Genomic DNA, 23,915 nt, shown 5'->3' with positions numbered 1-23,915 from the left:
CAGCATTTATGTTAAATAGAAATATGTTGTAACATTATAAAATGTTTTATCATTACTTTTGATCAGTTTAAAGCATCCCTGCTAATTAATTTCTGTAATCCCCCCCCCCTCCCAAAAAATAAAAAATTATACTGACTCCAAGTATTTAAATAGTAGTGTATAATGTTACAAAAGCTTTTTTATTTCAGATAAATGCTGATCTTTTGATCTTTTCAAATAATCCTGAAAAAATGTACTGTTTTAAATATTGCTAATAATATATATATTTAAAAAAAGTAAATCAGCATATTATAATGATTTCTGAAGGATCACGTGACACTTAACTTTGATCACAGGAATAATTATTATTTTTAATATATTCAAATAGAAAGCAGTTATTCTAAATAATACAAATATTTAACAAAAGTAGCTTTTGCTGTAATTTGGATCAAATAAATGCAAGCTTGGTGAGCAGAAGAGAATTCTTTAAAAACATTAAAAATATTACTGTTCAAAAAGTTTGACTGGTAGAGTATTTTCTCTCAGTAAACTGGTGATATTTTTAATTCAATGTTATGGAACTAACACAAAAAACCTCCATTGAAAATATATAATAAATTCACATTTTTCTAATTCCTTCTGTCATGGAACATTAAAAGAGATATTAGTCCAAATGCTCATTTCCAAATACAGTATAAGTGGATAGAAACCATTTTGCTAAATTCCTCACTCTGGAACGACATGAAGAGAAATAAATGATGGCAGAATTTACATTTTTTTGAACAGTCCTTGTAAAAGTGCAGTAAATATTTTTCATACACCATGCTTTGTTGAATTTAAAATGATGGTAGGCTTCAAGAAATAGAAAATTACATGTTTTGTTTTACAGAGTTGTACATACCTTGTCAGATTATGTGCACATTAACACTTTTTCAGGGACGCTTCTTTCAGTACTCAGTTAAATCTAGTTCTGGGTGAGTCTGATGAAGTGTTAACGTTGCCATGGTAGACATTAATGGATAAACATAGCGCTTCAAGGTCACTCTGTGAGACTGTGAAACATCTGTTTTTCAGAACAGCCCTAGAGAAGGAACATGTACAATTCATTTCCATGGAATCTGTGAGGTGTGTAATTACAAATATATTCTGAGAGAAAAAGACTTGTCCGTATTTACACCTACACTTTTTTAATCCAAATACTAGTCTACCATATTTTCTGACTGGAATGGTGTAAATTTGCATAATCAGATTGTGGTTATACCCAGCTAGAAATCTGACGTTCCCAGAACATTCTCAGAATGTCCCTGTTGGTGTTAAGGACGTTGCCCAGTAACGTTCCCAGAACATTCTGAGAAGGTCACGATGTGGAGTTCTTTAAAGGTTTGAGGGACGTTATTTGGGAGACCTTTACAGAACATTTAGGATAATCTCAGAACGTTTTGGGGACCATACTTTATTAGGAAATTTGACGTTCCCAGAACATTTTCAGAACGTCCCTGTTGGTGTTAAGGTCGTTGCCCAGTAATGTTCCCAAAACGTTCTGAGAAGGTCACAATGTAGAGTTCTTTAAAGGTTTGGGGGACTTTATTTGGGGGACCTTTAGGGAACATTCAGGAAGTTCTCAGAATGTTTAGGGGACCATACTTTATTAGGAAATTTGACGTTCCCAGAACATTTTCAGAACGTCCCCTTGGTGTTAAGTATGTTGCCCAATAATGTTCCCAAAACGTTCTGAGAAGGTCACGATGTGGAGTTCCTTAAAGGTTTGGGGGACGTTATTTGGGGGACTTTTACAGAACATTCAGGACGTTCTCAGAAAGTTTAGGGGACCATAGTTTATTAGGAAATTTGATGTTCCCAGAACGTTCTCAGAATGTCCAGGTTGCTGTTAAGAACGTTGCCCAGTGATGTTACCAGAACGTTCTGAGAAGGTCACAATGTTCTTTAAAGGTTTGGGGGACTTTATTTGGGGGACCTTTAGGGAACATTCAGGAAGTTCTCAGAACGTTTAGGGGACCATACTTTATTAGGAAATTTGACGTTCCCAGAACATTTTCAGAACGTCCCCGTTGGTGTTAAGGATGTTGCCCAGTAACTGTGACGGGGATGAATGAGAGTGGAAGCAAATGCAGAGTGAACACAAATATTTATTGAAGACAAATATAGTGAACACAAACTCCGTGGTGATGATGGTGTCTCTCGGCTGGGTGGCGCAGAGGCTTGATGGCTGGTGATGACGTGGCGTGAATCTCCCGTGATGAATACAAATCCAGTGACGATCAACGGCGAAATAAACAATCCAACGTGAACAAGACCAAGACAAACCAACAAGACAGTCCAACAATCCGGATCAACTATCAGACAGGGAATGAGAGAATGAGGTGAGTATATGTAGCTGATGGTAATGCGAGACACCTGGAGCGGGGACTGATTAGCAGCTGAATCGAATGAGCATGACAAACCACATGAAGACACCAAATCACGAGACCTGAGAATGCAGCTGATCCATGCACCGTGACAGTAACGTTCCCAGAACGTTCTGAGAAGGTCACAATGTGGAGTTCTTTAAAGGTTTAGGGGACCTTTACAGAGCATTCAAGATGTTCTCAGAACGCTTAGTGGACCATACATTATTAGGAAATTTGACATTTCCAGAATGTTCTCAGAACGTCCAGGTTGCTGTTAAGGTCGTTGCCCAGTAATGTTCCCAAAATGTTCTGAGAAGGTCACAATGTGGAGTTCTTTAAAGGTTTGGGGGACTTTATTTGGGGGACCTTTATGGAACATTCAGGATGTTTTCAGAACGTTTAGGGGACCATACTTTATTAGGAAATTTGACGTTCCCAGAACATTTTCAGAACGTCCCCATTGGTGTTAAGGATGTTGTCCAGTGACATTCTGAGGTCACGATGTGGAGTTCTTTAAAGGGTTGGGGGATGTTGTTTGGGGGACCTTTACAGAACATTCAGGATGTTCTCAGGACCTTTAGGGGACCACTACTAAAGAATATTCCCTCTAGGCCTCTACACTACATTCTCATAACGTTTCCAAAACCTTCAGGGGTTTTCTGGTCCTATTTAGGTCCTTTCATGACATTTACTGAATGTTTTCAGTTCCTTTAGTAACAAAAACAAATGTCATTTTAAAGACAAAGAAATTATTTATATTCTATATACAGTGTGTGTGTGTGTGTGTGTGTGTGTGTGTGTGTGTGTGTGTGTGTGTGGGCATGTGTCAGTCACTGTCTCTATCTTCAAGAGATGTCCCAAGTTGTTATTATGCTGCCTGAAACAAAGCATAAATAACAATATTTACAAATCACTTCACTAACTTTTTATTTGCTTTTAATTACTTTCAGACATATACAGTGGTGCTTGAATGTCTGTAGCCTTACCCCTTTAGAATGTTCTATATTTCTGGATAAGTAAAACAAAATAATACTGAAAGTTGACAAAGCAAATCCAATCAAACAAAAAAGATGAAAATATATACTTTCTTATTTATTTATTTAGAGAATGTATCCAATATTACATATCTTTTGAGTGTGCAAAAGAATTTGAATCTCTAGGACTAGCCGTTAATTTGAAGGTGAAATTAGAGTCCATCTGTTCAGAGGTGTGTCTAATCAATGAGATGACTAACATGCATCAGTGTCTGCCCTGTTTTATAGTCAAAAGGTTATAAAATCTCAAAAGAGTTTGGACCTCCCAAATCCACAGTCAAGACAGATTGTGTACAAATGGAGGGAATTCAATTCATGGCTTGCCATCATTGATGGAATAATGAATTCAGAATTATACCAACAAATTCTATAGGAATATGTCAGGACATCTGTTTGAGAACTGAGTCTCCAGAGAAAGTGGACCATGTAGCAAGACAATGACCCAAGCACACAAGTATTTTTACTGGATAAAGAAGAACAAAGTTAATGTTTTGGAATTGCTAAATCAAAGTCCAGACCTTAATCCAATGAAAATGCTGTGAAAGGATTTGAAGTGAGTAGTTCATAGGAGGAAATCCTTCCATCCGGCGGGATTTCCTCTAGTTTGTGTTCGAATATTTAAAAACTTAATAGTTATCATAAATGCTGTTTCAACTAAGAATGTGATATGATATGATGATATGAGTAATTTTGCCATTTTTTATTTATTTGTTATAGTCATTTTCTTTTTTTGATGCATTTTCAATTGTTCTATCAATATTTTTATGATAAAAAAAATCATTTTTAAAAATGTTATGTGACCATAGAATAACTAATAAAGAGCGTCCTCCTAAAGTCATATTGGAAACATTATTTTTGAACAAAAGATGACTATATGGGGACGTTCTGTTAACGTCACAAATGTGCTCTTTGTAACGTTGTTATGTGACTATAAAATAACCAATATAGAACGCCCTCCTAAAGTCATATTGGGAACGTTTTTATATGACTAAAAGAGGACCATGTGAGAACGTTCTGTTAACGTCACAATTGTGCTCTTTGTAACGTTGTTATGTGACTATAAAATAACCAATATAGAACGTCCTCCTAAAGTCATATTGGGAACGTTTTTATATGACTAAAAGAGGACCATGTGAGAACGTTTTGTTAACGTCACAATTGTGCTCTTTGTAACGTTGTTATGTGACCATAAAATAACCAATATAGAACGTCCTCCTAAAGTCATATTGGGAACGTTTTTATATGACTAAAAGAGGACCATGTGAGAACGTTTTGTTAACGTCACAAATGTGCTCTTTTGTAACGTTGTTATGTGACCATAAAATAACCAATATAGAACGTCCTCCTAAAGTCATATTGGGAACGTTTTTATATGACTAAAAGAGGACCATGTGAGAACGTTTTGTTAACGTCACAATTGTGCTCTTTGTAACGTTGTTATGTGACCATAAAATAACCAATATAGAACGTCCTCCTAAAGTCATATTGGGAACGTTTTTATATGACTAAAAGAGGACCATGTGAGAACGTTTTGTTAACGTCACAAATGTGCTCTTTTGTAACGTTGTTATGTGACTATAAAATAACCAATATAGAACGTCCTCCTAAAATCATATTGGGAACGTTATTAGGATATGACTAAAAGAGGACCATGTGAGAACGTTCTGTTAAGGTCTCAAATTGTAACGTTGTTATGTGACCATAAAATGACTAAAATAGAACGTCCTCCTAAAGTCATATTGGGAACGTTATTATGTGACTAAAAGAGGACCATGTGAGAACGTTCTGTTAAGGTCCCAAATGTCCTCTTTGTAACGTTATGTGACCATAAAATAACCAATATATAACGTCCTCCTAAAGTCATATTGGGAACGTTATTATATGACTAAAAGAGGACCAAATAGGAACGTTCTTGTCACGATTTGAGCCTCTGTCGTCCTGTCATCACAAACTCTTGCACTACACATCATGGACTTCATCCCCCACAAGCCACTGCACCAATCACTGCTCACACCTGCTCCTCATGACCCACTGCACTGATTGCTGCACACATCTGTTTCTCATCACACTGACTGTTCATAAACCACTCACACACACAGCTTCTTCGCGAAGTCTTGTATTGCCCCGGCTGCATTTCTGAGCGTTTCTTCCCGTGTTTGTTTTCCCGTGTTTTGATTCCTGGACTCCCTCCAGTGTTTGATTCACGCTGCCTGCCCCGACCATTCTGCCAGTGTTTGACTACGATTTCTGCCTGCCCCTTTGTGTTTGTTTGCCTGTACTATTAAATGCTGCATATGGATCCGCTCGTCTCAGACCATCCTTGTGACAGTTCTGTTAGTGTCACAAATATTTTCTTTGTACCATTGTTATGTGACCATAAAATGACCAATATAGAACGTCCTCCTAAAGTCATATTGGGAACGTTTTTATATGACTAAAAGAGGACCATGTGAGAACGTTTTGTTAACGTCACAAATGTGCTCTTTTGTAATGTTGTTATGTGACCATAAAATGACCAATATAGAACATCCTCCTAAAGTCATATTGGGAACGTTTTTATATGACTAAAAGAGGACCATGTGAGAACGTTCTGTTAACGTCACAATTGTGCTCTTTGTAACGTTGTTATGTGACTATAAAATAACCAATATAGAACGTCCTCCTAAAGTCATATTGGGAACGTTTTTATATGACTAAAAGAGGACCATGTGAGAACGTTTTGTTAACGTCACAATTGTGCTCTTTGTAACGTTGTTATGTGACCATAAAATAACCAATATAGAACGTCCTCCTAAAGTCATATTGGGAACGTTTTTATATGACTAAAAGAGGACCATGTGAGAACGTTTTGTTAACGTCACAAATGTGCTCTTTTGTAACGTTGTTATGTGACCATAAAATAACCAATATAGAACGTCCTCCTAAAGTCATATTGGGAACGTTTTTATATGACTAAAAGAGGACCATGTGAGAACGTTCTGTTAACGTCACAATTGTGCTCTTTGTAACGTTGTTATGTGACCATAAAATGACCAATATAGAACGTCCTCCTAAAGTCATATTGGGAACGTTTTTATATGACTAAAAGAGGACCATGTGAGAACGTTTTGTTAACGTCACAAATGTGCTCTTTTGTAACGTTGTTATGTGACCATAAAATGACCAATATAGAACGTCCTCCTAAAATCATATTGGGAACGTTATTAGGATATGACTAAAAGAGGACCATGTGAGAACGTTCTGTTAAGGTCTCAAATTGTAACGTTGTTATGTGACCATAAAATGACTAAAATAGAACGTCCTCCTAAAGTCATATTGGGAACGTTATTATGTGACTAAAAGAGGACCATGTGAGAACGTTCTGTTAAGGTCCCAAATGTCCTCTTTGTAACATTGTTATGTGACCATAAAATGACCAAAATAGAACGTCCTCCTAAAGTCATATTGGGAATGTTTTTATATGACTAAAAGAGGACCATGTGAGAACGTTCTGTTAAGGTCCCAAATGTCCTCTTTGTAACGTTGTTATGCGACCATAAAATAACCAAAATAGAACGTCCCCCTAAAAAGAGGACGTTTTCAGAACGTCCCTAATGTTCTGTAAAGGTTCGGGACTTTCATCATCTTTAGAGAACTTTCAGGGAACGTTGCGCAAAGTTGCAAGAACGTCCCCTCCTACGTGGGTATAGGTATAAACATGAAAGTGTACTAAATGTTGCTAAAATGTGACCCTGAACCACAAAATCAGTCGTAGGTAGCATGGATATTTTGTAGCAATGGCCAAAAATACGTTGTATGGGTCAAAATGATCGATTTTTCTTTTATGCCCAAATCATAGCATTATTATGTAATGCTCCATGGAGATATTTTGTAAATTTCATACTGTAAATATATCAAAACTTAATTTTTGATTAATAATATGCATAAGTACTTAATTTGGACATCTCAATTTTATTTGATTTTCTCAATATTTTGATTTTTTTCCATCCTTAGATTCCAGCTTTTCAAATAGTTGTATCTTGACCAAATATATTGTTCCTTTTATACATATATGAATAAATGAATGTAGGTAATTCATTTATTTGTTTGTTTAAACTTTAAGATATGTGACCAAACCATTTCAGGGGGAAAATACGACAAAAGATAAATCCATACAGCAATAGTCTACATAAGAAGCACTAAATTTAGAGAGTTTCTAAAGCATTATCAGTGGGAACCAATAGAAAAATAGCGGAAAATAATCCTGAGCCGTGACTTTTATTATGGTGTGTATACCACGACCATCCGGAACAAGCCCGCTGTGATCAGCGTTTAAATACCTTAACAAAGCAAATAAGTGTCAGTCCCGTTTAAAAATGAACCGAATTTTCGGTCGGAGCAAACAAACGCCTACTCCCAACCTTTCTGACTGCATAGGCAATGTAAGTAGTGGACTGTTGTGAGTGTCTCGCATAACACGAGTGCAGCATCCTGATTGGTGTTTGCATGTCAGACATGGATGGACTGTGGATGCTGTCTGTGTGCTGTTCCCGTTATAGGTGGATACGAGGGTCGAGTCCATCGATAAGAAAATAGCGAGAATCGATGCAGAGCTCATGAAGTATAAGGACCAAATGAAAAAGATGAGGGATGGACCCTCAAAAGTGAGCATCAGAGACTCGAGTTGTTATAATATGAACAATACAATCTCTCATTCTAACTGTACAAGCACAGTACAGTGTGAGCCAAAAGTCTGTCTTGCATTTTCAATACATTTTTTTCAAGTACAAATAATTTTATCAACATAACTGGTTAATCAATTGTAATTTTTAATTGAGAGATTAACATGAATGTCTTAGTTTTAGAAGTCCTCCTATGATAGTTCTTGAGCCAGTGTAAATTTAGTAATACTGAGATACTATTATTAGTTAGAATTTAGTTGTGTATTTTTATTCATATTTATTTTAGTTTTAGTGATTTTAGTAACATATAATCTATTTAAACTGAATGAAAATAAGAAATGTTTCTGATTTTCAATGTGGTCTCAAGTTTTTGGATCCCACTATAAATCATACACAGTTCTGTAAGTGTGAGATGAACAATGTCTTTACAGAATGCAGTGAAACAGAAGGCGATGAGAGTGCTGAAACAAAAGAGAATGTGAGTTTTCTCCCATAATAATGCAATTTGCAGTATGTAAAATGTTTATTTTAATATCTAGGATGATGTTTTGATTTTACGTTAAATAAGGATAAAGTGATAAAATGTTTTATAAAAATATTGTGAAATTATGTTTTTGCTTTACTTTTCACTATATTGTGCAGGTATGAAGGTCAAAGAGATCAGCTTTCCCAGCAGTCATTTAACATGGAACAAGCAAACTATACAATCCAGTCTTTAAGGGACACCAAAACAACGGTAAAGACTTGTTATTTAACTGCTATCCAGCACTACTGCATTTTATTAATTTTAATCTTCTATAAAATGTGTGTGTGTGTGTGTGTGTGTGTGTGTGTGTGTGTGTGTGTGTGTGTGTGTGTGTGTGTTTTTACTGAGGTCAAAAGTTTACATACACCTTGCAGAATGTTAATTATTTTACTAAAATAAGAGGGATCATACAAAATGCATGTTATTTTTTTTATTTAGCACTGACCTGAATAAGGTTTTTCACATAAAGGACGTGTATATATAGTCCGCAAGAGAAATAATACTTGAATTCATAAAATTGACCCTGTTCAAAAGTTTACATACACTTGATTCTTAATACTCTGTTGTTACCTGAATGATCCACAGCGGTGTTTTTTATTTTTTTGTTTAGTGATAGTTGTTCATGAGTCCCTTCTTTGTCCTGAACAGATAAACTGGCCTGCTGTTTTTCAGAAAAGTCCTTCAGGCTCTACAGATTCCATCTTTTCACACTAAGGACAACTGAGGGACAATGCATTAAGCTTTTTGCCTGAATATCTTTTTTTTTTTTTTTCATTTAGTACTGTCCTTCAGAAGCATTGTGTTTCATTCTGAAGCATCAGTGAACGTTTGAACCTTCTGTAATAGTTGTATATGAGTCCCTCAGTTGTCCTCTTTGTGAAAAGATGGATCTCAAAATCATACAGTCATTGTTGGAAAGAGTTCAAATTCACAAAAATGCTGAAAAAACCAAAGAATTTGTGGGACCTGAACGATTTTTCTGGACAAACAAGGGGCTTCTTTTTTTTCTGGTGTCCATAAAATCTCTAGCATGATTTTTAATTTATTCATTTATGTTTATTCATTTTAATTCTTAGATTCTACGGATGTTTTATTATTTGTAGGTGGAGGCTATGAAGATCGGAGCAAAAGAAATGAAGAAAGCGTATAAACAAGTGAAGATGGATCAAATTGAAGTATATACACTAATCATTCTGATATTGGCTGTTTTTAAGCAATATTTTTGATTGATGATCAGTGATAAATCATGTACACTTTTCATTACCAATCTGTGTGACTGATAGGACCTGCAGGATCAACTGGAAGACATGATGGAAGAGGCCAATGAGGTTCAGGAAGCCCTCAGCCGCAGCTATGGCACACCAGAGATCGATGAGGATGAACTGGAAGCAGGTAATTTTGTGTGTGTGTGTGTGTGTGTGGGTGGGTGCATGTGCGTATATAGAGCTTAGAGCACCACTTCTTTTCTTTGTTGCAGAGCTGGATGCTCTGGGAGATGAGTTACTGCTGGATGATGACAGCTCTTACTTAGATGAAGCCTCGTCTGCACCCTCTATTCCTGAAGGAATGCCCAGCGACGCTAAAACCAATAAGGTGCAGATTACATTGATAAAACTGTCAATGACAAAATATTAAATTGTTATTATTTGTCTTTATGATTTACTCAGTGCATATTTGTCTTTGTATCTCTTAGGATGGCGTTCTGGTCGATGAGTTTGGCCTACCACAGATCCCTGCTACATAAGAATCTGTTTTCTGATCACTGTTTTGTTTACATCTGGAGGAGTTTTTCTTGTGCTGATGGTATTGAACATGTTGTGTTGTATTCATTGACCAGTCTAACATATGGCATTGTAACTTTTTTATGTTTAATATGATCACATGAAGCTGATTTTTCAGTTTTATTTAGAATTTGGTCATGTAAACATGTTCGCCTGATTTCCATAATCCAGTAAATTTCGACGAGATTACAGTTTTTAGATATCTAGGTAAAACTCCTGGTATATGCTTTTATTAATCAGAATTTTGGATCACTTACTTTCCATTGTATCTGAACATACCTTTATATTACTGCATGTCCAAACAAAAGTAATTCTGGATGAATTACATCTTGGGAAAGTCTAGTTATTGAGGAGACTTATTTTTGGAGCATGTAGAATTTTTGTTTTGTTTTTTGTTTTTTACAAAAAATTACAAGAACATTAAAACAGCTCACACTTGAATGTTGTTAATTATATATAAACTCGTATTACTATTAATATTCATTTTACATTTGCCAAGTAATATAGACAGAGTGTGTCTTGAGTATTTCAAGTCCATAGTTCTGGGTAGCAAGAATGAAGAACCTGTGTGGAACAGCTATAATCTAGTCCAAGTATTGCTTGGATTATTAAAAATGACCTGGTTTTCTTAACAAACTTCAGTAATGGATATATATTAAGACCTGAAATGTAAAAATGCATCACTGGAGTCTGTATGAGATCCAATAAAAGGTGGTATTTGAAAACGGAGGAACATTTTTGTGGAACCATTGGGCTATTCATGCAGCACTAACACATTTCAGAAAAAAGACAGATTAAACAAGAGGTACAATTGCGTTATTTACAACATTAGCTGAAAAAAACACATTTTACATTTTAGTGGACATTACATTTTCAGCGATTTTTTTTAAATTTACTGCTACTGCTAATCAAAAGTTTTTGAACAGTAAGATTTTTAATGTTTTAAAGTCTCTTCTACTCACCAAGCTTGCATTTATTTGATCCAAAGTACAGCAAAAACAGTAAAATATTTTTACTATTTAAAATTACTTTTTTATTTGAATATATTTTAAAAGGTAATTTATTCCTGTGATTTCAGTTTGTTTTTTAGCAACATTACTCCAGTCACAAGATCCTTCAGAAATCATTCTATTATTCTGATTTGCTGCTCAGACAACATTTATTATTATTATTAAAGGAGTAGTTCACTTTCAGAACAAGAATTTACAGATAATGTACTCACCCACTTGTCATCCAAGATGTTCATGTCTTTCTTTCTTCAGTCGTAAAGAAGAGTCATTTTTTAAGGAAAACATTTCAGGATTTCTCTCCATATAATGGACTTCTATGGTGCCCCCGAGTTTGAACTTCCAAAATGCAGTTTAAAAGCAGCTTCAAGGGGCTCTAAACGATCACAGCCGGGTAAGGAAGAAGGGTCTTATCTAGCGAAATGATCGGTTATTTCAAAAAACATTTACAACCTATATAATTTTTAATCTCAAACGAGAATTTGAGGTTAAAAAGTATATAAATTGTAAAAATAAAAAAATTGAAAATAACCCATAATTTTGCTAGATAAGACCCTTTTTTCCTCGGCTGTGATCGTTTAGAGCCCTTTGAAGCTGCTTTTTGGAAGTTCAAACTCGGGGGCACCATAGAAGTCCATTACATGGAGAGAAATCATGAAATGTTTTTTCTCAAAAAAACACCATTTCTTTAAGACTGAGGAAAGAAAGACATGAACGTCTTGGATGACAAGGGGGTGAGTACATTATCTGTAAATTTTTGTTCTGAAAGTGAACTACTCCTTTAATGTATTAAAAACAGCCGAGTTTGTTCAGGGTTCTTTAATGAATGGAAAGTCCAGAAGAACTAATATGCAAATCAGCATATTAGAAGGATCTTGTGACACTGAAGACTGGAGTAATGATGCTGAAAATGTAGCTTTGATCACAGAAATAAATTACATTTTAAAATAGATTCAAATAGAAAACTGTTATTTTAAATAGTAAAATATTTCTAATATATTCTGTCGGTTTGGTGAGCAGAAGAGACTTCTTTAAAAAGAAAACATTAAAAATTTTACAGTTCAAAAACTTTTGATTGGTAGTCTCGTTTTGTTACATTACATAATGATATTCTCACAAGAAATGTATATGTAGGTTTCTAAATCGTTTCGAATCATTCTTGAGAAGAACATTGATGAGACGCAGAAAAGGGGCGTGACGTACACACACGCGTCACTTCCGGTTGCATGTGTACAGTGTAAAGTTGTGAAGCGTTAGCTAACATTGTGCCGATATGGCGGAGAACAGTATGACAGTGACAGTTGCTTATGGTAAAGATAACTGACCACCGTTTTATATTTTAAAGCATTAAGATATATCGAAATGTAGTCGATATTTTTATTATTGTGGCTTTATACGGTTCGAAAGTGTTGAAGCTAGCTAACGTTACCTGTAAATCATCTGAACATCCCTGAAAACCGCATTTATTTCAATATTAGTTAACGTTACATCTTAAGGCTTAGAATATATATTTTGAGTTTTTCAGGTTAACTGTAATCTAAATGCGGTTAGTTAAGTGGTAAATGTCAATGCTGGATTTGCAGATACAGTGCCAGTTAGCTCTCTGAATCATTTTGAGTATCAAACCTGTCTGTGATAATGACTGTTATTGTCTCAGGCACAACCAAACACAGCATCACTTTAACAGCACAGGATGGACAAGAACCACTGTTAAAGGATTTGTGTGAGGCGCTGACAGAAGCCACAGGAGTTCCTGTACCATCCCAGAAAGTCATATTTAAAGGTAATGCAGTACATGTAATATTCTTTACTTTCAGCTTCATGTGTTATACTTACTTAATTGTGAATGGCCACCTGTGTTTTGTGTATATTATAAACTATGGTAATTATGATCAGTTAAGCTCAAACAGAATGATGCAGTGTTTGAAATAAAAGCATTATTAATCTATGCCAGTGCGACAGTAACAGTGTATTGTTGAATGCAAGAATATCTGGATCACTGTAATGTAATGTAATTTTATGTTCTTTTGGCTGTAGGGAAATCACTGAAGGACATGGAGGAGACTCTATCCAGCTTTGGAGTAAAGCAGGGTTGTAAACTGATGATGATTGGAAAGAGGGTAAGATGTGTTACTCACAAATACATACAGATAGAATTGTAACTACAGTGCCTTGCTTTTTCCACGTTTTATGATGTTGCTGCTTAATGGTAAACTGATTTAAAGTATTTTTTTCCACATCAATCTACACTTTATACACCATAATGTCAAAGCAAAAACAGAACTGTCACAACTTCGTAAATGTATTAAACATAAAAACCTGAAATAAATATATTGCATAAGTATTCGTACCCTCATCTAGGTATTTAGCTAAAGCACCTTTACAGCCTCAAGTTTTTTTGGGAATGGTGTGACAAGCTTTGCGCATTCTTGTCCTCAGCTCCTCACCTTTCAAGTTCTGTCAGCTTGGATGGGGTAAACACACATTTTTAGGTTTCTCCAGAAATATATGATTGGGTTCAAGCCCAGGCTGTAACTGGGCCACTCAAGGACATTTACAGAGTTGTCTATAAGCCACTCTTGCTGTGTACTTGGGGTCATTGTCCTGTTGGAATGTGAACATTCTGCCCAGTCTGAGGTTCTGAATGCTCTGGACTGGGTTTTCAATAAGGCTATCTCAATATTTTGGAGCGTTGAGGATTTCTTCTACTCTTCTACCTTCAGTCCTTGCCGCTGAAAAACAGCCCCACAGAATGAGGCTGCTACCACCAAACTTTACTTTTTGGGATGTTACTCTGCAGGTGATGAGCAGTGCCTGGTTTCCGTCAAGCATGATGCTTAGAATTATGGTTCATCAGATCAGAGAATCTTGTTTCTCACAGTCTGAGGGTCCTTCAGGTGCTTTTTTTTTTTTTGCAAATTCCAAGTGTGTTTTCCTGTGTCTTCAGTGAGGAGAGGATTGAGTTTTGCCACACCGCCATAAAGCCCAAATCGGTGGAGTGTTGCAGTGATGTTTGTCCTTTTGCAAGTTTCTCTCAACGTATTATCATGAAGCTCAACTAGAGTGACCATCAGGTTCTTGGTCACCACTCTAATTAAAGCCCTTCTCCATCAGTTGGTCAGTGTGGCCAGTAGGCCAGCTCTAGGAAGAGTCTAGTCTAGTTGTTTCAAACTTCTTCATGGACATTTCTCACATTTCTGGGTTTCTCATAGCAGAAGTTGTCATAGTTGGGTAAAATCAGATAACAGTAAATGAGGGTGCACCACAAATATGTGACCCTGGACCACAAAACCAGTCTTAAGTCGCTGGGGTATATTTGTAGCAATAGCCAAAAATACATTGCATGGGTCAAATATTTTGATTTTTCTTTTATGCCAAAAATCATTAAGAAATTAAGTAAAGTTCATGTTCCATGAAGATTTTTTGTAAAATTCCTACTGTAAACATATCAAAATGTATTTTTTGATTTGTAATATGCATTGCTAAGAACCTAATTTGGACAACTTTAAAGGTGATTTTCTCAGTCTTTTTGATTTTTTTGCATCCTCAGATTCCTGATTTCAAATAGATGTATCTCAGTCAAATATTGTCCTATCCTAACAAATCATACATCAATAGAAAGCTTATTTAGTGAGCTTTCATGATGTATAAATCTCAGTTTTGTCAAATTTAACCTTATGACTGGTTTTGTGGTCCAGGGTCACATATATTTTTTGCATTCCCATGTGCTTAAATAGCAAAAGCAAAACTCAATCAAAGGAAAAATTAAGGTGTGAATACTTATGCAATGGAATCATTTAAGTTTTTATTTTTAAAAAGTTTTTTTGCTTTGACATTATGGTGTATGGACTGTAGATTGATGTGGGGAAAAAAGTAATTTAAATCAGTTTAACATAATACAGCAACAAAATGTGAAAAAAAAATGAAGAGGTATGAATACTCTGGCAAAGCATTATATTTCTAAATCTGACAAGCTGGTTTGTTTTTACAGAACAGTCCTGAGGAGGAAGTTGAACTTAAAAAGCTCAAAGACATTGAAAAGTCAGTGGAACAAAATGCCAAGAAGCTTGAGAAGGTGGATGGTGAACTCACAGGACTGAAGAATGTATGTGAGACATGGATAAAAATCAAAAAGTTGCTTGGCAATATGGTTATTTCATTTAATGTACTCTTTTCAGGGTTTTCTTGCAAAAGAGTTGCAAGCTGAGGCACTTAACAAACTGGACCAGAGGGTGAAAGTTGCCGCTGAGCAGTTCATGAAAATCCTAGAGGAAATAGATGGAATGGTAATTGTTTTTCATTGTTGTTTAATTAAGAATCAAGTTCCTGTTTTACATTTTTTCTTTTTTCAATAATCTGTTACACATTTAGATGTACAACAAATATGTTGCTGCTCATTTCATCGCAAACTGATCATTTTTATTATTATTATTTAGAGATTTTTTTCCTTAAATTGCAGTATATTGGATATATACTGCTGCTCAGTAAATCTTATTTGTGCCTTTTTATATTGATTATTTACAGAGCTTGCCTGAGAGTTTTAGTGATTGCAGGATGAAGAAAAAAGGACTTGCGAAAACTGTTCAGGTATGATTATGACTTATCAGAGGAATAGTTCACCCAAAAATAAAATATGCTGAAAATGTATTCACCCTTAGTCCATCCAAGATATAGAGATAAGTTTGTTCACTTGCATTGGATCCTCTGCAGAGAATGGGTGCCATCAGAAAGAGAGTTGATACAGCAGATAAAAACATCACAATAATCCACATGGCTCTAGTCCATCAATTAATATGTTGTGAAGTGAAAATCTGCATGTTTGTTTGAAACCAATCAATCATTAAGGCTAAAGTTAAAATCATTTTAACTTTCAGTCATCACTTTTGGCCAAAATACCAGTCCATAATAACACTTATTACAATAAAAAAAAATCATCCTCTGTTGTCCTCTCACATCAGAATCAACCAGCATATTGTTTAGAACTGTTTTCACTTGTAAGCGGTGCTTGATCTATGCATATTTCTCTTATGAATTAGACAAAAACATCCTAATAATAGTTTTTTTCTTAACAACACAGCATTTTGCTTCACAAGATGTTAACTGATGGACTGGAGTTGTGTGAATTACTTGTGGATTTTTGTGATGTTTTTATTTCCGGTTTGGACTCTGATGGCACCCATTCACTGGAAAGGATTCATTTATTTGGATGGCCTAAGGGTGAACTATTCCTTTAATATTGAGTTTTAATTAAGTACCTTAGACTTTAACATACCATCTTAAATCGTGTTCTCTTTATTTTCCTTATACTCAGGGTTTCTTAGCTCAGTGTGACAAAATCGAAGCTGGAATATCCGATCATTTGGCTAAGATTCAGACAAAAAACTTGGCCCTAGCAGAATGATCATGAATTAAGACTCCTGACATCAGTTGTTACTGGTGCTGCAAATGAAGAACCTCACTGAGAACTTTGGCAGCGGAGGTGGTTCTGCAGTTCGCCTACACCCTACAACCTACACATGCACCTGTCATACAGAGAAGAACAGGCAGCATTCGAAACATTTTGAAATTGTTTTCTTATGAGTTTAGATTTTCCATGCTAATTGTTGAAAATACTTACGGCTAGGTTTAGAGAGTTTTGACCATCTGGACCAACACTGTTCTCTCTTTAAACTTTTTTTATCTAGCCTGACAGATGTGGATTCATAATCTAATTTTGATCAAAGAGAGAGAAAAAAAATAACGGTGCTGGAAAAATATCCTTTTAAAGGATCTAAGAAATGAATGATCTAATTCAATAAATCCAATTTGTGCAGTAAAACATTTGGATAAAAAAGGTTTCTATTTATTAGAGTGAATTTGTGCAAAGCAAAAGGTTGTAGAATTGATAGTCCTTGTTTTGTTTTTATCATGATTAAATCTCAGGGTGCTTCAAACCACTGGTGGTTTCCCCCATCAATTTCTGTCTCAAATGTTGTTGTGAAGTTACTGAGAGAAATTAAACATTTGAAGACAACTTGTGTCATCTCAGTAAATCTTCTACCAGGTTTCAATGATATTGTGAATTAAAATACTAAATTCCTGTTTTTTAAGTGTAAAAATATGTTGGGAGAAACTTTAAACTGACTATTTTTTCATAAAATTTTCCACATTCTCTAATGAAAATTTGATGACTTAACTTATTTTATGAATTATTTATTACAAAGTGTAAACGTCTAGCAACTCCAGGCTACATTGAATAATTCCAGGATTTATTTCTCAACATATACATGCCAGAACAGCATTTATTCACTTTGAGGTTTACCACAGGTTACATGTCTACGTATTTCAACATTATGTACAAGTCTACTTAAGAGACTGTATAAGAGGAAGTCCAGTACAGTAATGATTTTACCTTGCTGATGAATGTATCCCTTTGCACTAGCCCATGAATGTGGGGAAAAGAAGACAATTAAACATGTTGTAGTGTTACAGTGTAGTTTTCATTAGCTTCAGTAGTGCTTGACCTTGTCCTAATCATCCTTATCTTTAGCACCGTGTTTCAGGATGCGTGTGAATTCTACGTAGTTGAAGTTTCCTTTCTTGTCAATAGGGGCCTCTCTAAACAGCTCGTCCACTTCTTCATCTGTGAACCTGTCTCCCATAGTGGTCAAGAGCTCCCTCAGGTAGTCCTCCTGAATAAAACCTAGGACAAATGAGGCAAACTGGTTATCAACATTGAAAATAACTTAACAAATGCTTATCAAATACATTCCTCTATTTTTGGTAATTCAGACTAATTCTACAGATCACCAGTGTTAGAGAAGTTCACTTCCAGAAGGAAAATTTCCTGATAATTTACTCACCCCCTTGTCATACAAGATGTTCATGTCTTTCTTTCTTTGGTTGCAAAGAGATTAAGGTTTTTGAAGAAAACATTCGAGGAATGTTCTCTCTATATAGTGGACTTTAATGGGAACCAATGGGTTGAAGGTCAATGCAGCTTCAAAGGGGCTCTATATGACCCCAGACGAGGAATAAGGGTCTTGCGTAGCAAAACGATTGTTTTTTTTTTTTTTTTTTTTATAGAAATGTACATACTTTTTAACCACAAATGCTCGTCTTGCACTAGCTCTGCAATGCGCATGCATGTCTTCACGTATTTCATAATCATGTTGGAAAAGTAACAAGTGGTTAGTTTTTCATCTGTGTACTTTAGTTAAAAAAGATAGGGTAGGGCAAAAAACTCCATCTTATTTTCACCTATAATTTCAAAATCGTCCAACATCGTTGTTTAACTTCTTTTGTGAAGGGCATTTGATTTGTAAACACAAACACATCAGGACTTCCATGATTATGCAATGAGTGTGGTCGAGCTAGTGCAAGACAAGCAATTGTAGTTAAAAAGTATAAAAATGTTTATTTTTTTATTATTATTATATGTTTAGTTGGAGAAAGACAGATCATTTCAATAGATAAGACCCTTATTCCTCGGCTGGGATTGTTTTAAGAGTCATTTGAAGCTGCTTTGAAACTGAAAATTGGACCTTGATTCTGTTGTCCACCACTGAAGTCCACTATTTGGAGAAAAATCCTGGAATGTTTTCCCTCAACCTTAGTTTCTTTTTGACTGAAGAAAAAAAAACATTAACATCTAGGATGACATGGGGGTGAGTAAATTTTCATTCTGAAAGTGAACTTCTCCTTTAATTGCCGTTTTATTGAAATGGTTTGTGATCATGCTTACCCGTCCCCTCCTCATCAAAACAAGCAAATGCATTTTTGATTACATCCTCAGGATCTGTGCCATTAAGTTTCTCTCCAAACATTGTGAGGAACATGGTGAAGTTAATGGGACCAGGGGCTTCATTCATCATTGCCTCGAGGTATTCGTCTGTGGGGTTCTTACCTGCCAATGAAACAACCTGTCAGCCAAAAGCAGTTTGAATATGATTAAATGTAGCTTTTGAAGAGATAGTATGCCCCAAAATAAAAATTCTGTCATTATTTACTCTCCCTCAAACCTGTATGAGTTTCTTTCTGATGTTGAGCACAAAAGAACACATTTTAAAGAATGTTGGTAACCAAACAGTCCACAGTAACTATTGACTTCCACAGTATGGAAATAATTTAATAATCTTTTCCCAAAAAAAGAGCAAAATCCAGAAAATGAGGGAAAAAATTAAGCATGTATTCTCTGAAAAAAAAAAAAATCTTTATATTTGTATTTATATTTATGTAAAAAAAATTGTAAATATAAATACATTTATATAATTCCTTTTAATATTTATATTTTGTGCATAATAGCACTTAATAATTGCATTTACATGTATGCATAATATCGTATTGTTTTCTTGGTAACACTTTACAATAAGGTTCATTAGTTAACATTAGTTAACCACATTAGTTAACATGAACTAATAATGAACTGCACTTATACAGCATTTATTAATCTTTGTTAATGTTAAGTTCAACATTTACTAATACATTATTAAAATTTTGTTTACATTAGTTAATGGAGTGTGAACTAACATGAACAAACAATGAACAACTGTATTTCTGTTAACTAATGTTAATAAAGATTAGTAAATACAGTAACAAATGTATTGCTCATGGTTAGTTCATGTTAGTTAATACATCAACTAATGTTTAACTAATGAACCTTATTGTAAAGTGTTACCGTTTTCTTAAATAAACTGATTTTGTTTCAAGGTTGTTCAACTTTTTTCTGGAAAATGACAAATATTGATGAATGAACATTATTTTTGCATTTACAAAAAAATCTAGAAAATGTGCCATGAAGTCAGAACATTTTTGATGTTTGTATAGAGACAATGACAGTACAAAAACATTTACATTTTATTAATTATAGTGATCAGAGTTGCTGTTTAGAATTAAAAATTCTAATAAAACCATTAAATCAGAAACCAGAAAAATTTAAACAGAAAACACAGAATTAAAATTAAAACTGAATATGAAAAAAGTAAAATACCATGGAATGTCTTAACTGTCTCTAAATTACTTGTAACATATAGATTTAAAGATAAAGTTTGTATCTGATTAAGACTTTATCTTTAACCTTTATTTTAACCTGCTAGTTAACCTTAACACAGAGGTAAAGTTTATGTAACTGGCCCCAGAACTCTATAAATACTTTTAAAAATATAATGTGTGACACTGGACCATAAATCCAGTCATAACTAACACAGGTATATTTGTAACTATAGCCTAGAATACATGTTTCAAAATTACAGATTTTTCTTTTATGCCTAAAATCATTAGGATATTAAGTAAAGATCATGTTCCATGAAGATATTTTGTGAATTTCCAACCATAAATATATCAAAAATAACTTTTGATTAGTAATATATTGGGAAGAACTTCATTTGGACAACTTTAAAGACAATTTTCTCAGTATTTAGATTTTTTTTTACACCCTCAGATTCCAGATTTTAAATAGTCATATCTTGGCCAAATATTGTCTTATAACAAACCATACATCAATGGAAAGCTCATTTATTCAGCTTTCAGATATATGTATAAATGACATAAATTTTAAATTGGTCCAGGGTCACATACTAGCAAAACTGAGTTTTATTTAGAGCTCACTTTATGCTAATGTTTTGATAATATTTATGTGAAAAAGTGTGGGAAAATGATGTCCATTAAAACAAAAAACAAAAAAAAACGGGTCATTATAGGCCAAGGACTGAAGATTAAACCTTCTGCTTTGCCAACTTTGTTCTTACCTAATGAGGCCAACATATCATGCAGATCCTCCTTATCAATGAAGCCGTCCCGGTTCTGATCGATCATGTTAAAGGCTTCTTTGAATTCCTGGATCTGGGACTGGTCGAACATGGCAAACACGTTTGACGTGGCCCGCTGGGGGCGCTTTTTGGTGGTTTTTCCCTTAGCCCTTTTGCTAGACATTTTGACAGTTCTGTGCTATTAAACTAAAATAAAAGAGATACATTGATTGTTAGACTTGCGCATTAGTGGAAAAACGTTCAGCAAAGACTATACGAATACATGACCTATAAAAGGAATGACGAAAACTCATTCAGCAACCATGTCACTGTAAGCCACAATGAATTTTAAACAAATTACTTTTAAAACAAACACATTGTCGTGTATACAAGACTATAGTTATGAGTGTATTTAGCTAACTTTGTAAACATCAGCCGGGCAGCCCACTAGCCAACTAACGTTATCTATGTCAACAACTGAGTAACAGCTGACCTGACCTTATGTTTATTTTGATAACGTTACATTATTTCAGTTCCTTCGTCGACATTCAAACATAGTGTCTTTGTAAGAGCACTAATGTTCAGTAATACTGCTTGTTGTGTTTACAGAAAGCATAGAACACATAATTACAAATAAGCTAGTTAGCAACGGAGCTGGCTGGCTTGACTTCAGTTAGTCTGGGTCAGTGTATAATAAAAAATGCAAGACTATAACGTCACATAAAACGCTTACAAATATGTCCAACTAGATCTGAGATACATTTAGCAAATTTAGTAAAAATGTCACATACCTATCCGAGTAAAAAAAAAAAAGGCAGGACACCTAAACAACGGCTGCCACGCTGGTCATGCCCCACAGCACCCCTCTGTAGATTAGTGCAATGGGAAAGTCCCGTCGACACATCATTACATCACCGACTGGAATAGCCCATGCGTTATCCTGTAGGGGAAGGTTCAAATGATCAACTAGGAAGAATGCCAAAATGACTGCTAATATGAGTCAAATGTTGCAGCAAGGTAACGGGTGTGTTTATTGTATTATGGTTTCTATATATAGGTTATAGTTTAATTATACTGTCTTTAATTAAGTTAAAGTGTAATAAAGTACAATTTAAGTTGGTATGTCATTAAAATAATGGATTGTTTTTATAATACATAAAGCTAAATTGTTGTATAATTGAAAATATAGATATAGATTTTATATCATAGTAATATAATACTTGTATTAAATAACAATATCCATATGTGACCCTGGACAGTAGCACGGGTATATTTGTAGCAATAGACAAAAATAAATTGTATAGGTCAAAATGATCGATTTTTCTTTTATGCCAAAAATCATTAGGATATTAAATACAGATCATGTTCCATGAAGATATTTAGTAAAATTCCTACCCTAAATATAACAAGACTTAATTTTTGTTTTGTAATATGCATCGCTAAGAACTTCATTTTGGTATCTTTAAAGGCGATTTTCTCAATATTTCGATTTTTTTGTGCAACCTTAGATTCCAGATTTTCAAATAGTTGTATCTCGGGCAATTATTGTCCTATCATAACAAACCATACATCAATAGAAAACGTATTTATTCAGCTTTCAGATATACAGATAGCAAATAGTAATTGAAACGATGTTAAATCAACATCCCGCTGTCAACGATAAAATCATTGAATCAACGTCGAACTCTGATGTTGATTCTTCATCATGTTGCACCCTCTATTATCATTGAAACAACGTTTAAATCATACCTAGAGATCAACAGAATTTCAATGGTATTTCGATTACAATGAATATTAAAACAATGTTGAAATCCCAGCATATCATCAAAACTTCAATGGTGTTTTAGTATACCACAGGTTTAATCTGAAGGTCTGTAATTTTAATATAATATTAAAAACATTATTAATAGGCTATAATCCTGCTTTATCGACAGCAGGATGGGCTAGCAAAATATAGAAAATAGAAACTATACCTTTAGGCTATAACCTAGACTAGCACAAATGACACCCCACGCATTCTTTAAAAATTAAACAATATTTTTTATTGTAATATTTCATTTTTTTTTCTTTTAAAGTGCTGACTCCTGCTGCGTCCCTCTTCCAGCTCCTCCCACTCGGTCTTGGGCGTAGCGCAGCCACTTCTGTATGGCTTGAGTGAAGTCATAGGTGTTTGCCGGTGTGTGCCGTTGAGTCAAGGCGTCTAGAATACAAGTAAAAGTATACTGTGATTTATTCAATGATTTGTTCAATCAAGTTGTCGTCAAGGATTGGGAGCAGAACATGGCACGAACACAGTACACATAGGAAAGTCAAATACACACACACAACACGCTACACACACAGGGTTGGACGCAGCCACCCACACACGAAGGGTCACACACGGGGTAGAATTAAAATGGTAATCACACTACACTAAAACACGTACATAAACAGTAAATAAGGCATAACACACACGTAACAACCCCAAAATTCTCCCAGAATCCATCAATGAGGTTTTGCTAACTTTATAAACTAGACGAGAACCACAAAGTACTTTTGGCAGATTTTGACACATTGGTAAAACAAAAATCTATTTCAGCGACTGCAGCACTGCGTCGGTTACTACATTAACGATCATAATGATCAACATAACAGTATTTGATGTGGTACAATTCATTCATATCGAACATTAAGCAAGCTTACCTCCTGTACGCTTGTGCCAAGGTCCAGAAATGAGCTGTGTGCGGTGCAGTACATTGGTGTTGATCTCCCGGTCAACCAAAAATCGATGGATTTTCAATCAAATTTCCCGGTC

General features: G+C 34.9%; 3 protein-coding genes across 3 annotated transcripts; 2 read left to right on the top strand and 1 right to left on the bottom strand.

The window, feature by feature from the left end:
• The first annotated feature begins 7,688 nt into the window (after window positions 1–7,688).
• Window positions 7,689–11,116, top strand: chmp5a (charged multivesicular body protein 5a). Its single transcript, XM_073849145.1, has 8 exons — window positions 7,689–7,842; window positions 7,960–8,064; window positions 8,514–8,560; window positions 8,725–8,818; window positions 9,712–9,783; window positions 9,892–10,000; window positions 10,086–10,201; window positions 10,302–11,116. The coding sequence occupies exons 1-8, from the start codon at window positions 7,777–7,779 to the stop codon at window positions 10,350–10,352; spliced, it is 660 nt and encodes a 219-aa protein (XP_073705246.1). The 5' UTR covers window positions 7,689–7,776; the 3' UTR covers window positions 10,353–11,116.
• A 1,490-nt stretch (window positions 11,117–12,606) lies between these two features.
• On the top strand, window positions 12,607–17,332 carry bag1 (BCL2 associated athanogene 1). Its single transcript, XM_073848499.1, has 7 exons — window positions 12,607–12,706; window positions 13,054–13,179; window positions 13,434–13,516; window positions 15,388–15,501; window positions 15,575–15,682; window positions 15,921–15,983; window positions 16,708–17,332. The coding sequence occupies exons 1-7, from the start codon at window positions 12,670–12,672 to the stop codon at window positions 16,795–16,797; spliced, it is 621 nt and encodes a 206-aa protein (XP_073704600.1). The 5' UTR covers window positions 12,607–12,669; the 3' UTR covers window positions 16,798–17,332.
• Window positions 17,333–17,623: 291 nt separating this feature from the next.
• Window positions 17,624–21,989, bottom strand: myl12.2 (myosin, light chain 12, genome duplicate 2). Its single transcript, XM_073848500.1, has 4 exons — window positions 21,913–21,989; window positions 21,122–21,328; window positions 19,120–19,281; window positions 17,624–18,078 (listed from the first exon to the last, which is right to left on the bottom strand). Exons 2-4 carry the CDS (start codon window positions 21,303–21,305, stop codon window positions 17,906–17,908), a joined length of 519 nt encoding a protein of 172 aa, XP_073704601.1. The 5' UTR covers window positions 21,306–21,328; window positions 21,913–21,989; the 3' UTR covers window positions 17,624–17,905.
• Between the last annotated feature and the right edge of the window lie 1,926 nt (window positions 21,990–23,915).

This window comes from Garra rufa, chromosome 10 (genome assembly GCF_049309525.1).
Source record: "Garra rufa chromosome 10, GarRuf1.0, whole genome shotgun sequence".
Lineage (NCBI taxonomy): Eukaryota > Metazoa > Chordata > Actinopteri > Cypriniformes > Cyprinidae > Garra > Garra rufa.
This window is presented reverse-complemented; position numbering and strand designations above follow the sequence as displayed.